The sequence below is a fragment of the Rhinoraja longicauda genome, chromosome 1 (assembly GCF_053455715.1).
Source record: "Rhinoraja longicauda isolate Sanriku21f chromosome 1, sRhiLon1.1, whole genome shotgun sequence".
NCBI lineage: Eukaryota > Metazoa > Chordata > Chondrichthyes > Rajiformes > Arhynchobatidae > Rhinoraja > Rhinoraja longicauda.
The window spans coordinates 58,468,776-58,485,891 of NC_135953.1; the positions used below are offsets into that span (position 1 = coordinate 58,468,776).

General features: G+C 41.4%; 1 protein-coding gene across 4 annotated transcripts in view; it reads right to left on the reverse strand.

Annotated features, from left to right (window-relative positions):
- The window catches only part of tusc3 (tumor suppressor candidate 3), a 318,808-nt gene that overhangs the window by 212,138 nt on the left and 89,554 nt on the right, over positions 1-17,116 (reverse strand). For all 4 annotated transcript variants that reach the window (XM_078398086.1, XM_078398077.1, XM_078398067.1 and 1 more), the window contains one exon: positions 2,161-2,330. In XM_078398086.1, coding sequence (XP_078254212.1) covers positions 2,161-2,300 — 140 coding nt within the window. In that variant the 5' untranslated portion in view covers positions 2,301-2,330. The remainder of the gene's footprint in view (positions 1-2,160; positions 2,331-17,116) is intronic.

Genomic DNA, 17,116 nt, shown 5'->3' on the forward strand with positions numbered 1-17,116 from the left:
AGTTCGCATTGAGATGAAGAATGATGAGATATGGTGTTTCAATTCTACTTCATGGACTAATATGCTTCTGTGACATACTAATAAGAAAGTTTGAATTTTAATAAGGGTGCCAAAAAGCTCTCACTAGGGCCTCCTCTATATCCCGCAGCTCCGCTCTTGATCCCCCTCCTCCCATTCGTAACAAGGACAGAGTCCCCCTTGTCCTCACCTTCCACCCCATCAGCCAGCTATCCAACAAATTATCCTCCAACATTTCCATCACCTCCAACGGGCTCCCACTACTGGCCACATCTTCCCATCTCCTCCCCTTTCTGCTTTCCGCAGAGACCGTTCCCTCCGTAACTCCCTGGTCCACTCGTCCCTTCCTACCTAAACCACCCCTTCCCCAGGCACTTTCCCCTGCAACCGCAGGAGATGCAACACCTGTCCCTTTACCTCCCCCCTCGACTCCATCCAAGGACCCAAACAGTCTTTCCAGGTGAGACTTTCCAGAGGTTCACCTGCACCTCCTCCAATTTCATCTATTGTATCCGCTGTTCCAGATGTCAACTTCTCTACATCGGTGAGACCAAACGAAGGCTCAGCGATCGTTTCGCTCAACACCTTCGCTCAGTCCGCCTTATGCAACCTGATCTCCCGGTGGCTGAGCACTTCAACTCCCCCTCCCACTCCCAGGCTGACTTTTCTGTCAAGGGCCTCCTCCAATGTCATAATGAGGCCCACCGCAAATTGGAGGAACAGCACCTCATATTTCGCTTGGGCAGCTTACAGCCCAGCGGTATGAACATTGACTTCTCTAACTTGAGATAGCTCCTCTGTCCCTCTCTTCTCCTCCCCCTTCCCAGTTCTCCCATTGTCTTCCAGTCCCCACCTATATCCTTTCTTTGTCCCACCCCCCTCCCCGACATCAGTCTGAAGAAGGGTCTCTCATTCCTTCTCTCCAGAGATGCTGCCTGACCCGCTGAGTTACTCCAGCATTTTGTGATACCTGCCTCAACTACCTCCCCTGGCAGCTTGCTCCATTCATCCACCATTCTCTGTGTGAAAAAGGTGCCCCTCAGATTCCTATTAAATCTTCTCCCCTTCACTTTAAACCCATGTCCTCATCCTCGATTCGCCTACTCTGAGCAAGAGACTCTGCGCATCTACCCGATCTATTCCACTCATGATTTTATACACCTCTATAAGATCACCCCTCATTCTCCTGCGCTCTAAGGAATAGAGTCCCAGTCTGCTCAACCTCTCCATATAGCCCAGATCCTCTAGTCCTGGCAACATCCTCGTAAATCTTCTCTGTACCCTTTCCAGCTTAACAACATCTTGTCTATAACATGGTGCCCAGAGCTGAACACGTTACTCTAAATGCGGTCTCACCAACGTCTTATACAACTGCAACATGACCTCCCAACTTCTATACTCAATACTCTGACTGATGAAGGCCAATGTGCCAAATGCCTTTCTTTCCACCCTATCTACCTGCGACTCCACCTTCAAGGAACCATGCACCTGCACTTCTGACTCGCTGAGTTACTCCAGCATTTTGTGATACATTTGAATTTTAATAAGACTTCCGATATACAGGAAATGAGTCCTTCGGCTCACCGCATTCCTGCCAACCAGTGATCACCCCTGTACACTAGCGATATTCTACACACCTGGGACAATTTACAATTTTTATCAAAGCCAATTAACCTACAATACTGTATATCTTCGGAGTGTGGAAAGAAATCAGAGCACGCAGAGAAAACCCATGCGTTCACGGGGAGAATCTACAAACTCCGTACAGACAGCACCTGTAGTCAGGATAGAACCCGGTTCGCTGGCTCTGTAAGGCATCAACTCTGCCGCTGCACCACTGTGCCGCCCCTATACACTCCGATGATTAAAATCAAATAATCTGTCACATCTGATGGCAATTATAATTTCATCAAGATGTACTCCAGAAACAAGACATTTCATTCTGTTGTTGATTTACCATTTCACTTGGTAAACTCAAATAATATATTTTAAATGCATTTTATGCTCTTCAAGTATTATACTGATAGGAAAGTGGATGTAAAAGCAATGTCATAGAGCAACAGATATTTAAAAGTTTGTATTTCACCAATATTTTATATTCTAGCTGTCAATTTTATTGTTTGAGATGCATTTTTTTCTTACCTGCAGACAGAACACTGTCGTTGGGGCTGAAGAGCAGTGAACATCACAATCACGGAGTAATTACGAGGAGGGGCCTTAACAAATCTACGGAATTTGTCCCCATTCATTCGAATGACTGAGCGCCTGGAGCTCCATTCCATTAGTTGCTCCACTTTCTCTGCCTGGAGGTTCTGGCATTAAATACAGAACAATGAGAAAAAGACAATAAGATCTCTCGCATCACAAAATGTTGGGTTGTGGAAAATATTAAAGTCAAAACAATGAAAGGAGCAATTGAGATAAGAATATTAATGCAACTGTTAAAATATTGTTCTTGCCCTTAAATCGAACCATTTTACAAAGAGGCGAGAAGAAAAAAGTATCATTGTCATGGTAAATAATAAAACGGATTGGCAAAAAGGAAATGTGCTTTAACTGCATACTGCATACTGCAACTGAAATAACAGATTTATTTCAGGGTTATCCAGCTGAGAGTCCATTTTTTCATCAGTGAAGCATGATAGCAATTATTTTGCAGATTATTTCATAATTCTGCTAAGCACTTTCTATCACAGTCACCTTGTGATCTCAATGTAATTTCCATATGAAGGATGCAATGGATGACATTACTCCTCATGCCATGCTCCTTTTGGATGGAGAGAAGACACAAAGTGCTGGAGTAACTCAGCGGGTCTGGCAGCATCTCTGGAGAACACGGATAGACAATATTCCCGGTCGAGACCCTTTTTCAGAGCCTTGTGTCTACACTTTGTCCTCAGGAGGTCTGCCTTTGGGCACTCCTTGGAGCACTTGGACTGACTCCCACAGTGCCAACTGAAAGACCTGCAAGATACATAGAATATTTATCTGGATCTTGGGCTTCCCCATCTTACTTGCATGAAAACAATCCAACTATATTTCCCCACCTATGCACTTCACCACCTAAATGCTCCCCTTTGCCGATTATGACATTGATACCTTCTTGAAAAGCCTGATCTTTTTGTTTGCTGGTCCTGTTATTTTCAGTACATCTCATTCAAAAATCAACCAAACCAATGTAAAAATTGAATAATTCCAAAAACAGTTTATCAGTTTCATCAAAATCAGGAATTTGCAATATCTTACTCATATTTACAATACACGATGTCTGAAGTCAGCTCAGGTTATGCCATCTGAGAATGAACTGCTGTATTGAACTTTCACTAATTTAAGTACGTAGCCTATTTGTGAGTTTTTGAGGTTGTCAAAATTAAGATATTGATTATATCCTATTCACAAAATGCTGGAGTAACTCAGCAGGTCAGGCAGCATCTCAGGAGAGAAGGAATGGGTAACTTTCGGGTCGAGACCCTTCTTCAGACTGAAGAAGGGTCTCGACCCGAAAGTCACCCATTCCTTCTCTCCTGAGATGCTGCCTGACCTGCTGAGTTACTCCAGCATTTTGTGAATAAATACCTTTGATTTGCACCAGCATCTGCAGTTATTTTCCTACACTACTTGATTATATCCTAGATTCACAGGCACATGTTAAAAACTAATTTGCTAAGAAATGGACTATGTTGCTCACATATGAATGTATATAGTTATTAAAGTGGGAGGGAGACACAGAGAGATACGAAACTCAGGTTGACTCTAAATGGCCAGGATTTGGCACCCATGATAGGTATAGAAAAATATGGGATTCCTGTGCAAATCTTCAAGGCCGGTTGCCAGGCTCAACCCAAGATCTTGACAATGTTCTGATTATCAACTCTGCATGGAATCCAGCAGCAGATTATAAACTTCCAGTAATTCTCCAACAGTTACACTGGTAATTCAATAGTTAACTATTGGATCAAACACAATGGAGATGTCTTGTGGACAGTCCATGTTATGGTTGAACAGGTGCTTGATGTCCTAAGGCATATGAAGATAGATATATCTCCTGCTAATGATCAGATATATCCAAGGACACTGTGGGAAGCTAGAGAAGAAATTGCAGGAGTCCTGGCTGATAAAAATGTTTGTCACCATTAGACGCAGGTGAGGTGCTGGAAGACTGGAGAGAGGCTGATGTTATGCCTCTATTTAAGAAGGGCTGCAAAGAAAAGCCTGGAAAATATAGACCAGTAACATCTGAGGTAGGCAAGTTAATGGAGAGAATTCTGAGGGATAAGAACCATAACAACATTTAAAAGACCCTTGGACAGGTACTTGGTTAGGAAAGGGATATGGGCTGGGCCATACTAGTGTAGATGGGGCATTTTGGTCTGCATGGGCAAGTTGGACTGAATGACCTGTTTTCATGCTGTTTGACTCTATGACACTATAAGACCTTCCAAAAGCATTCAGCAGGTCAGGCAGTATCTGTGGGCATTTCAGACAAATGACCTATCGTTAGAACTGGAATAATGAAAAAAGTTTTTTTTTGGTTTATTCTTGACATGCGTACCGAGATGCAGAGAAAATCTTTCCAGTCAAATCACACTATACATGACTTCTATCAAGCCATTATATATTAGATGGCAGGTGGATGGGATCTTGTGCAGGACAGAGGCATGTGAGAGGCTAGAAGGTGGTGTGGAAGGTGGTGTGGGAAAGGTAAGTGGACAGAATAGGCAGGTTTTGAGGCGGAGAGCGAAGAAGGAGGGTTGGTTTGAACTGCACGTATTTTAATGCAAGGGGCCTGATGGGTAAGGCAGATGAGCTTAAGGCGTGGATAGGTACGAGCGACTGGGATGTTGTAACCATGACTGAAACCTGGTTCAGGGAGGGGCAGGATTGGCAGCTCAATGTTCCCGGGTACAGGAGCTTCAGGAGAGTTAGGGGTGAGGGAAAAATAGGAGGGGGGTTTGCATTGTTGGTTAAGGAGGATGTCACAGCTGTGTTCAGAGGTGACATTGCGGACGGTTCGTCTAATGAGGCTATATGGATGGAGCTGAGGAACGAGAAAGGGATGATCACCTTGTTGGGGGTGTACCGCAGACCCCCGAATAGTCAATGGGAATTAGAAGAACAAATGTGGCAGGAGATTGCAGACAGCTGCAGGTCAAATAAGGTAATTGTAGGGGATTTTAACTTTCCCAATATAGATTGGGAAATCATAGCATGAAGGGTTTAGATGGGGTGCAATTCCTCTAGTGTTCAGGAGAGTTTTCTTAAGCAGTATGTGGAGGCCCCCACACATGAGAGGGCAACGCTGGATCTAGTATTGGGAAACTGGGAAAGGCAAGTTAATGAATTGTGTGGAGGAGACTTTTGGGACAGTGACCACAGTTCGATTAGGTTTAAGATAGTTATGGATTGGGACGGAGAGGGCCCACGTGTTAAAATGCTCAACTGGGGTAAGGCCAATTTTGAGGGTATGAGAGAAGGTCTCACTCAAGTTGACTGGAGCAGGTTATTTGAGGGGAAAGGAACATCGGCCAAGTGGGATGTTTTTAAAAGTGTACTGAAGAAAGCTGAGGATGTGTACGTCCCCGTTAGAGTGAAGGGCAAAGCTGGCAAACGTAAGGAAGCTTGGCTGATGAGGGAAATTGAGACGTTAGTCAAAAACAAGAAGGATGCATGGGAGAGGTACAGGCAGCTGGGATCAAGTGCATCCCTGGAGGTGTTTCGGGAACTAAGGAGTATACTAAAAAAGGAAATCAGATGGGCAAAAAGGGGCCAGGAGATAGCTCTGGCGGGTAGCATTAAGGACAATCCCAAAAGATTTTATAAATACATAAGGGGGAAATGGGTAACTAGAGAGAGAGTGGCACTTCTCAGGAATCAAAGCGGTCACCTCTGTGTGGAGCCACAGGAGATGGATAAGCTCCTAAATTAGTACTTCTCTGTATTTACCAAGGAGAAAGACAGTAAGACAGAGGAAATTGGAGCAGTCACTGGAAATGTTTTGAGAGTAGTCAGGGTTGCCGTCGAAGAAGTACTGAAGGTACTGTCATATTTGAAGGTAGACAAATCTCCAGGGCCTGATCAGATATATCCGAGGACATTGCAGGAAACTAGAGAGGAAATTGCAGGAGCCCTGGTTGAAATTTACAAGTCGTCCTTAAATACAGGAGAGGTGCTGGAAGACTGGAGAGTGGCAAATGTTGTGCCTCTTTTCAAGGCCTGCAGGGCAAATGCTGGGATCTATAGGTCGGTGAGCTTAATATCTGTAGTTGGTAAGTTACTGGAGAGTATTCCGGGGGATAGGTTGTGCAGGCATTTGGATGGGCAAGGGCTGAACTGGGATAGTCAGCATGGTATTGTACATGGGAGGTCATGTCTCACAAATCTGATTGATTTTTTTGAAGACGTGACCAAAAAGGTTGTTGAAGGCAGAGCTGTAGATGTTGTGTACATGGACTTCAGTAAGGTGTTCGACAAGGTTCAGCATGGTAGGCTGCTCTGGAAGGCTAGATCGCATGGGTTCCAAGGAGAGATAGCTGAATGGATAGCAAATTGGCTCCATGGAAGGAAGCAGAGGGTGATGGCGAAAGGTTGCTTCGCAGACTGTAGGCCTGTGTCTAGTGGTGTGCCTCAGGGTTCGGTGCTGGGCCCCTTACTGTTTGTCATCTACATCAATGATTTGGATGAGAACATACAGGGCAAGATTAGCAAGTTTGCTAATGATACAAAAGTTAGTGATTTTGCAGATAGTGAAGATGGTTGTGAAAGATTGCAGTTGGATCTGGATCGATTGGCCAGGTGGGCGGAGGAATGGTTGATGGATTTTAATACAGAAAAGTGTGAGGTGGTGCATTTTGGGACGATGAAAAAGGGCAGGACCTACACAGTAAATGGTAGGGCTCTGGGTAGTGTGTAGAGCAGAGGGATCTAGGAGTAAAGATGCATGGTTCCTTGAAGGTTGAGTCACAGGTAGATAAGGTGGTCAAAAAGGCTTTTGGCACTTTGGCCTTCATCAGTCAGAGTATTGAGTATAGAAGTTGGGAGGTCATGTTGCAGTTGTATAAGACGTTGGTGAGGCCGCATTTAGAATATTGTGTTCAGCTCTGGGCACCATGTTATAGGAAAGATATTATCAAGCTTGAAAGGGTTCAAAAAAGATTTACGAGGATGTTGCCAAGATAGAGGGTGTGCGTTATAGGGAGAGGTTGAGTAGGCTGGGTCTCCATTCCATGGAGCGCAGGAAGATGAGGGGAGATCTTATAGAGGTATACAAAATCATGAGGAATAGATCTTTTGCCCAGAGTAGGGGAATCGAGGACCAGAGGACATAGGTTCAATGTGAAGGGGAAAAGATTTAATAGGAATCCAAGGGGTAACTTTTTCATACAAAGGGTGGTGGGCAAGCTGCCAGAGAAGTTAGTTGAGGCTGGGACTATCCCATCGTTTAAGAAACAATTAGACAGGTACATGGATAGGACAGGTTTGGAGGGATATGGACCAAGCGCAGGCAAGTGGGACTTGTGTAGCTGGGACATGGTTGGCCGGTGTGGGCGAGTTGGGCCAAAGGGCCTGTTTCCACACTGTATCACTCTGTGGCTCTATGATTCTATTTACAATAAATAGTGCAAAGAAAATAAAATGCCAGATTGCTACTATATTTGACACTCATGATGTTTTGATTTCATATAAGGGTATGGTGTAGAACAGATGGATTTCCCATGATAGGATGTGGACCAAAGTTATCAAGGTGACAATTTATTTTAAAAGACAGTAGTTAGAGAGAGACAGAGGAGAAAAGAACAAAATAACAAATTGAAATGGAAATATCCAGCTGTTGGTTAGCTGAAATTGTTGATTTTAATATCGAGTCTTAAGGACTACAATGTGCTTACATAGAAGCAGGGATACTATTCCTCGAGCTTAAATCGTGCATTGTTGGAATTAGGTCAGAGACCAAAGACAAAGAGTGAAAGTGAGTCAGGGGATTAAAATGACAGGCAACTGGAAACTCAGGATCACACGTGTACATTGAACAGAGGTGCCTAGCAAAACGATCACCCAATCTGTATTTGATTTCTCCAAGGTCGAGGAGACCACAATATCAGCATCAACAGTCAGCAATAAATGTCAACTATTTCACTTCTCATAGCACTTTCTTATGCAACCAAGGGAAATATAACTATCTTTTCTTCACAAACCAAGAACCTAACTAATTCTTTCAAATGAAGCAACAATTCCCTTGGACCTCTTGCAACTTAGATGATTACATTTGGCACTCAAGATGTGGTCTCCCTGGAGAAATCAAAAGCAAATTGGGTGGCCATTACGCAGAATAGCTCCACACAGTTGGCAAGGGTAATCATGATTTCCCAGAGCCTGTCACCTTAATTCTCCATCCCACTCTCACTCTGACCTCTCTGTCTTTAGCTTTATTGACTGTCCGAACAATGTGCCCAATGTAAGCTTGGGAAACACTTCATTTTCTGTGCAGACACATACCAGCCCTCAGAACTTAGTAATGGATGCAACAATTCAGGTTCCAATTTTTTCCTCGAAAATCATGAATTGTATGAGTTAGCTATGTAAGCAAATGAAGGTAAATGCTACAGTTTTAAAATACAGCAACTTCAAAGTCCTGTAAACTAACTTGACAAAGCCTGCTCTGATACTTGACCAAGGTAAGAATTTCAATGGACCACGAACATTTTTGTTGGTTCAGTGTTGAATGTTTAAGCTACCACAGACCACCCATGGACATTTCGATAAGAATATTTGATAGAAGAATGATAACTGCTTTACTACCTAAGAATTGGAACACATGTCTGATGGTAGATGAGATGGATGAGAAAATGTAAGCATGATGAAATTATGGAAAGAAATCAGAAGAGTAAAAGTACAGGAGGAAATTTAACAAATGTGTCAATATTACATTAAGTCTTAACTGATTGTGATAATCATTATAATTTTGATCTGGTTGTGTTATAGAGACTGAAAATTGAGGCTTCTCTTTATCAATATAAAGATTTTTTCATACGCCATTCAGTCATCATTCTTGAGTAAGTCCATGACATCTTATATATCATGCTGTGATGTGCACAGAGATCAGATCAATTTGGACTTGAACATTTCTTTCACACATGGGGACAGAGGTATAAGGGTGCTCTAGAATAGATGCTGATTATTGATTTTTCAGGTTTTCTTTTCCACATTGCTTCCTCCATTCTTGCTTCCTCATATATGTGAGCATCACTTTTATGTTGTTCCTCCAAACAGGACAATCCAATGGTTGTTTTTAATGGTGTGTGTCAATGTTGAAATTCTTTTGGGATGTTCCAAGAGAGTGTTTGAATCTCATCATAACTGCTTTGGTACCCTGACATTCTTCTGACATATCATGCCCAGCTGATTGGTGATTCTTTCAACAATGTGTAAATGCTGGGGACAGTAAATCACTGAGAACTGAACTAAAAAGAAAAATAATAAAATTCAAGCCCCAAGAATCAACTGTAATGCTGCGCTGAATAAGAATCATCAGTAATGCTGCACTGGGCAGCAAACTATTTGGCGTAAATCATGAGAGCAGAATGATACTGAAGTTACAAAATTGACGGTGAACTTGATTTTGACTGTTAAAGCAATCCAAACATTGTTGGTGGCTTGTAGTTGAGGCTACTGAACTTTTAGCTGTGACTATTTTGAATAACCTTAGGCCCCTTGGAAACCTCATATTGACAAGATAATATTGGCGCTTGGCCCCTCTAGACACTGAAGGGATTTCAACAATAGTTATATAGAAGGGAGGGAAGAAAATAAAATATTATTGCCTTCCATCACATTGCGCTGTGGTGGATGTTTATGTTGATTTTCATGTAGTTCTGTGTCTTGCTGCTTTTTTGGTATGAGTGTATGGCAAATCAAATTCCTTGTATATTCTTACATACTTGGCTAATAAATTATTTGTATCATGTATCTTGTATAAAACTGAGGATTAGAGAATGAATGGCCTTTTAACTTTCACATCTGCACAATAAAGTCTTATGAAAACCTCTTTGGTTTATGACCTTCATCTATCAATGCTGAAAATGGTAGTCACGTGAGGACTGAAGTGATAAGGTGTTTGTATGGTGCGAAGTAAGATTCATCCGGGCAAACACAATTCCCTCCATAAAACATTGAGTCAAATATTCAGTGACATAAAATGGTCCAGACTAGTCTAGGAAAAGTCAAATTTCAGTTGCATCGCTAAAGATACACCATTATAAATTAAGAGGCCAATAAGACCAACTTTCAGCTGAACAACCTATCCAAAAATTATTTTTGTAAAAGTGGAGGATCACTTTTTTCAAATTTTTATCATTATCATTCATTGATTAAAAATGTATTTTCTTTGTTGTTTTCTTTGTATCAATCTCACTTTCACTTAAACCTTATGTCTTTATTATTTTACTTTGGATACATGATTGTACATTGAATTATTTTCTAAGTTATATTGCTGGTTTAGACAATGTACATGAAGCTCAATATTATTTATGATCAGTTGAAAGAGCACTGAGTTTTATTCACTGAGAAAAGATGAACACCATTTGAGTCATGCATCATTTGGGGTGCATTTAATCCCCACCCCAAATTGCCTTGAACTGAATGGTTTGCTAGATTATTTAAGGCGGAAGGTACTATATGAGATGAGAACATTGTCATGGGTCTGGAGTGATATCTGAGTCAGACCAGATAGGATGACGTACAGGTATGTAGGTTAATTGGCTGGGTAAATGTAAAAATTGTCCCTAGTGGGTGTAGGATAGTGTTAATGTGCGGGGATCGCTGGGCGGCACGGACTTGGTGGGCCGAAAAGGCCTGTTTCCGGCTGTATATATATGATATGATGATATGACTAAAAATCAGGGCAGTAGTTGGCCATTGGTCCACTTGCTCTGCCTTCAAAATGATAATGGGTGTCCTGATCGTGGCCTGGCTCAAATGTCTATCCAGCACATTCTCCATAATCCTTGACACCCTTATTATCATTACAAATCTGCCCATCCCATCCTTCAAACTATTGAAGGATTCAGGCTTCACAATTTTTCTGGGATATAATATTCCAAAGGCTCACGAGACAAGAAATTACCTTTCATCTCCATCCAACATAGACCATCCCTCATTCTGAAACTCTATGGTCCTGATTCTGATCTCCCACAAGGAGAAACAGCCTCTGATTCTATGGGTTTACAAAGTAACACTTAAAGAGAATCAACAAAATGAATGGTGCAGAAATGAACCCGTAAAAGCCTAACTTATCCTTGACGATCGTGGTGCATATCTATCTGAATTTGACTTTCCTGTGTAGTCCTGTATCCTTCCTTATCCTTAATTTGAGATTATAATGTTGTATCTTCAGTGATGCAACTGAAATTTGACTTTTATTCATTGTAATAATATCTTCACCAGCTCCTCCAGCAGCTCATTTCAAATGCTCAGCTTCCTCTGTGGTCAAAAACATACCCCTCAGATCTCCTTCACATTTCCTCACCCTTCACCTTAACTCTGCACCCTCTAGCTTTAGAATCCCCTGCCTGGGAAAAAAAGGTTCTGACCATCTATCCTATCCTGCTTAATTTATAAATCTCTACAAAGTCTACCCTCAGCCTCCTGTGTTGCAGTGAGAATAAACACAGTTATTCAATCTATCCTTATAACAACAATACTCCATTTCTGGTAACATTCTATTGAATCGCCTTTGCACTCTCTCTAATACTACTACATCCTTCCCACACAATGGTGACTAGAACTATACACAGTACCACAAAAGTAGTTTAACCAATGTTTTATACAACTGCAACATAATGACCCAACTCTAATATTCAATGTCTTGGCCGATGAAGGCAAGCATATCAAATGCTTTTTCACAATGCTGTCATCACTTACCGAGAGCTGTAGACTGAAAATCAAGTAGCAATTTAAAATCAATATTCTGTTAGAATATTAAAGAAATACATGATTAAATTATCACTTAATGTTGATAGGATATATTTTAAGTTCAGTTCAATTTAGTTTAGAGATGCAGCTTGGAAACAGGCTATTTGGCCCATCGAGACTGTGCCAACCCAGTTATCCCAGTTTTACATCTAGGGACAATTTACAGAAGCCAATTAACCTACAATCCTGCATGTCTTTGAAATGTGGGATGAAACCGGAGCATCCGGAGAAAATCCATGCAAACACAGGGAGAATGTACAAACTCCGTTCGGATGGCATGCTTAGTCAGGATTGAACCCGGGCAGCAACTCCAGAGCTGCGCCACTGTGCGGCCCTGATCTTATATCAAAGTGCAACCAGAGTTATTCCTTTGCTTCATTTTCAGCTCATGGCAAATAATATATTGACCTCCAGGGATTAAAGCTTTGTCAGATAAACAAGTGGTAAAGTAGAAATGACTGGGAAGCATCAGCTGTAAATAGAAATGGCTGAGGAATTGGGAAATATACTAATTTGTTGTCAACTGGGAATTCAAAAAGAATTTTAGAGCACAATGTGCGACAATAATTATTAGAACCTCAAACGTAATGGTAACCTATTTCACCATTAAGATTTCAGCCAATCAATAATTCTAACGAGATCTATTTTATACAGATACTGAACACTAAATGAGTAAACTCAAATTTGTTTTCATTTCACATTCAGTTTTCATTTCCCATTTCTAGTATCTGCAGTTTATTTTTAATTTCCGTAGCCTTCAGTGATTTTAATTTAGTCTTAGCTTAGTTTAGTTTAGAGATACAGCATGGAAACAGGCCCTTTGGCCCACCAGGTCCGTTCCGACCAGAAATCCCCACACATTAACACTATGCTACACCCACTAGGGACAATTTTTACATTTACCAAGCCAATTAACCTACAAACCTGCATGTCTTTGGAGTGTGGGAGGAAACCGAAGATCTCAGAGAAAACCCAAGCAGATCAAAGGGAGAACATACAAACTCCATACAGACAGCACCCGTAGTCAGGATCGAACCCGGGTCTCCAGCGCTGCATTCGCTGTAAGGCAGCATCTCTACTGCTGCGTCACCGGGACTGCCCTTATTTGTGCTTTATTTGTACAAATAAACACACATCTCTTTACTCCTCCACAACTACTCTCTCTTATTGAGAAAAAAACACTGATGTCTTAGTTCATTATCTTCCACTTATCCATTTAAATTCCATCTATCATAGTTCTCACTGTCACCTACCTTGTGGTACATCAGAAACCTTAGTGGTTATTTTTCTGTTATCCACAGATTCTACAACTTCTATAACAGGTAGTTTTGCTATAATGTGTAGCAAGAAATTAATTGGATATAATACAAGTGATCCTATAGAGGGCATATTGCATTATGTGTGCCAAATAGGTAATAACACAATTTTGATTTGACAAGTTGAGAACAGTCGTTTAAAGAATGAAGAATATAAAATTAAGATGGCAGATTTACTGGAACTACCAATTCTTGTGGAAAAACAATCCTGAGGCATTAAGGGAAATCATTGGGGTGGATTGCGAGAAATAAAATTCTCGAGCTGAAGGATGTAGGATTAATCTTTAAGCAGTCTAAAAAACAGACACAGTGGAGTGTGCCATTACTTACTCCTTTTTCTTCTTCACCTCCATGCAGCCTTGCTTCACACAGCATGATAGCTTGGTTTGGGAAAAGCTCTGCCCAAGACCGCAAGAAAATGCAGAGTTGTGGATGTAGCCCAGCCCATCACACAGACCAGACTCTCCACCATTGACTCCATCTACACTTTGCACTGTCTCTGAAAAGTAGTCCACATAATCAACAACCTTTCCCAACCCAGACATGCCTTCTTCTTCCTGCTTCAAGCAGAAGATACAAAAGCTTGAAAGCGAATACCACCAACAGACTCAGGCACAGCTTTCTCCCATCGGCTATCAGACTTCTGAATGGTCCCTCTGTTAACTGGGGTACGGTCCTGATTCTCCAACTTATCTCATTGCAAACATTGGATTATTTCTCTGGAATTGTTATACTACAAAGCTGAGAACTATATTCTGCACTCTGGTACCTTTCTCTTCTACCTTTTGTACTGATCTTTGGCTTTTCTAAAGATTGGCCAGTCAGCGTTTTGCTTTAAAAAGAATTGCAAAAATCCAGCTTTAGAAAATGTATGGCAAATAATCTTAGACCATTTTTGATGCATATTTTGCCCAATTTGACTATTTTTCAGGAGAGCTCAATGGGTGTTAGCACCACACAGAGCATTTTTTTAACCCAGCAGAAGAGAGTGATCAGATGAATCAAGGCAGTAATAGACAAAGATTGAAACCATCTGCATCAAAGATGTAAAATGACAAGAGAATCTGAGTTTTTAAAAACATTCAGTTTTCTCAACTCCTTATTTAATCAATGCTACTCTCTTAGTTCCTCAACTGGAATGATTGAAAACTTGCTTTCTCGATACTTTCCTTCTGATCTGCCCTACCTGACCCTGATCATGAATGCTCAGTTGGACACTTCATTCAATATTAATTTCCACTAGTGGGAGAGTCTAGGACAAGAGGTCATAGCCTCAGAATTAAAGAACGTTTCTAGGAAGGAAATGAGGAGGAATATCTTTAGTCAGAGGGTGGTGAATCTGTGGAATTCATTGCCACAGAAGGCTGTGGAGGCTGTCAATGGATATTTTTAAGGCCGAGATAGATAGTTTCTTGATTAGTATGGGTGTCAGGGGTTATGGGGAGAAGACAGGAGAATAAGGGTAAAGAAAGAAAGATAGATCAGCCATCATTGAATGGTGGAGTTGACATGATGGGCCGAATGGCCTAATTCTGCTCCTATCATTATGAACTTATGAACTTAAATTAAAGTACCATTGTAATGTATCCCGCGTATTGACTACACAAAGCTAGGTGGAACCCATGCTGTGAAGATACAACAGTTCAGTGGAACAATTTCAGTTGACGAACTAAGAGAGCAAGGATGAAATAGGAATTAAGATCCTCAAAACGCTCACACTACCAATACATATGTTTTTTTACCATTTCAAAAATGTAGTTCTTCTATTTTTCCTGCTCATTTTCTCTCCATTCATTGTTTGGCATTCTTGTATCCATTTATTAACCCTTTCTATATCCTTTATCATTATGTCCTTCTTTACCGAAGATCATTATGTAAAATGACAGAGAATTTGAGTTTAAAACAATCAGTTATCTCAACTCCTCTTCCATGCTACTCTTAGTTCCTCAACTGAAACTGATAAGACTTCATTTGGAGCATTATATGCAGTCCTGATCTTCAGATCTCAGTACAAATTATGAAAGAATAATGAACCCTTAGCAGCTGTGCAACATCACATTCCAGGCCGATTCCTGAAATCAGTTCATTCTTTGAGGAAAGATTCAGTAGCACTGGTCTAAAACAAACTGGAGTTCAGAAATACATGAGATGAAATATACGATTCTGACAGGTTAGATGCAGGGAGCCTATTTCCCCTGGCAGGAAAGTCTTGTAATAGACAACATAGTATCAGTATAAGGAATCAGTCAAGTAGCACTGTGAGAAGGTAAAATGTCTTACACAGGAGAATGCAAATCCTTGGAATTCTTCATTTAAAAAGCCTGTGAATGATCAGTCACTAAGTTTATTTAGGACTGTCTGTTAAGATTTTTTGTTTCAACCATAGCTGGGGTAATAAGAACATAAGGAAGAAAAGTGGAATTGATTTTTAAAAGTTCAATCGTGATCTTATTAAATGCCAGGGCAGGATCAACAGGCAGCAGGATCAGATTCCCCTTGTGTTCCAGTGTGATTCTATTTCCTCCAATTTTCTTTCCATTTCCCTGCAGTTACCAATAGCAATCCCAACATTTATTGCTCATTCCTAACTGCTTTTGTGAAGCTGACAATGAGATCAGGTCATAAGTGATAGGAGCAGAATTAGGCCAATCAGCCCATCAAGTCTACTTCACCATTCATTCATGGCTGATCTATCTTTCTTTCCTAACCCCATTCTCCTGCCTTCCCATAACCCCTGATAGCCATACTAATCAAGAATCTATCTATCTCTGCCTTAAAAATATCCATTGATTTGGCGTCCACAGCCTTCTGTGGCAAAGAATTCCATAGATTCACGAACCTCCTCATCTCCTTCCTAAATGAACATCCTTTAATTCTGAGACTATGACCTCTAGTTCTAGACTCTCCCACTAGTGGAAACATCCTCTCCACATCCACTCTGTCCAAGCCGTTCACTATTCTGTACGTTTCAATGAGGTCTCCCCTCATTCTTCGAAACTCCTCAGATATGGCGCCCAAAATTGCTCACAATACTCCAAATGCGGCCTGACCAGCACCTTATAGAGCCTCAGCATTACATCCCTGTTTTTGTATTATAACTCCCTTGAAATAAATGCTAGCATTGTGTTTGCTTTCTTTGCTACCGATTCGATTTGCAGATTAACTTTTGAGGATTCGTGCACCAGCACTCCCAAGTCCCTTTGCACCTCTGATTTCTGGATTCCTAATATTCCTAATATTCCTACTACCAAAATGCACGACTCCACACTTTGCTGCACTATATTCCAGATGCCACTTCTCTGCCCACTCTCCCAACCTGTCCGAGTCATTCTGCAGAGTCCCTGCTTTCTCTACACTTGCCACAAAGCCTTCAATCCCCTCATCCAAATCATTAAAAATAAACATGAAGAGTAGTGGCCCCAGCACCGACCCCTGCGGAACTCTGCTAGTCACTGGCAGCCAACCAGAAAAATCCCCCTTTATTGTCTACTCTTTGCCTCTGCCATCCAGCCAACCTGCTATCCATGCTAGTATCTGCCCTTTGAGACCATGGACTCTCATTTTCCTTAGCAGCCTCACGTGTGGCACCTTATGAGCTACCTAACCAAACTACCCAAGTCCTGTATCTCAGTCCAGTCAAAGGGTAGAAGCACTGAGGCAGAACTTCTACGATTTCCAGGGTAATTTGAAGCTGGTGATATTTCTATGTGCCTGGTTAGGGAGAAACAGCTTTTTATTTTAAATACTGCAGCATACCTTAAAGATAGCTCACACTGCAGCTACATTGTGCTCATGGTGGAAAGGTGAATGTTTAA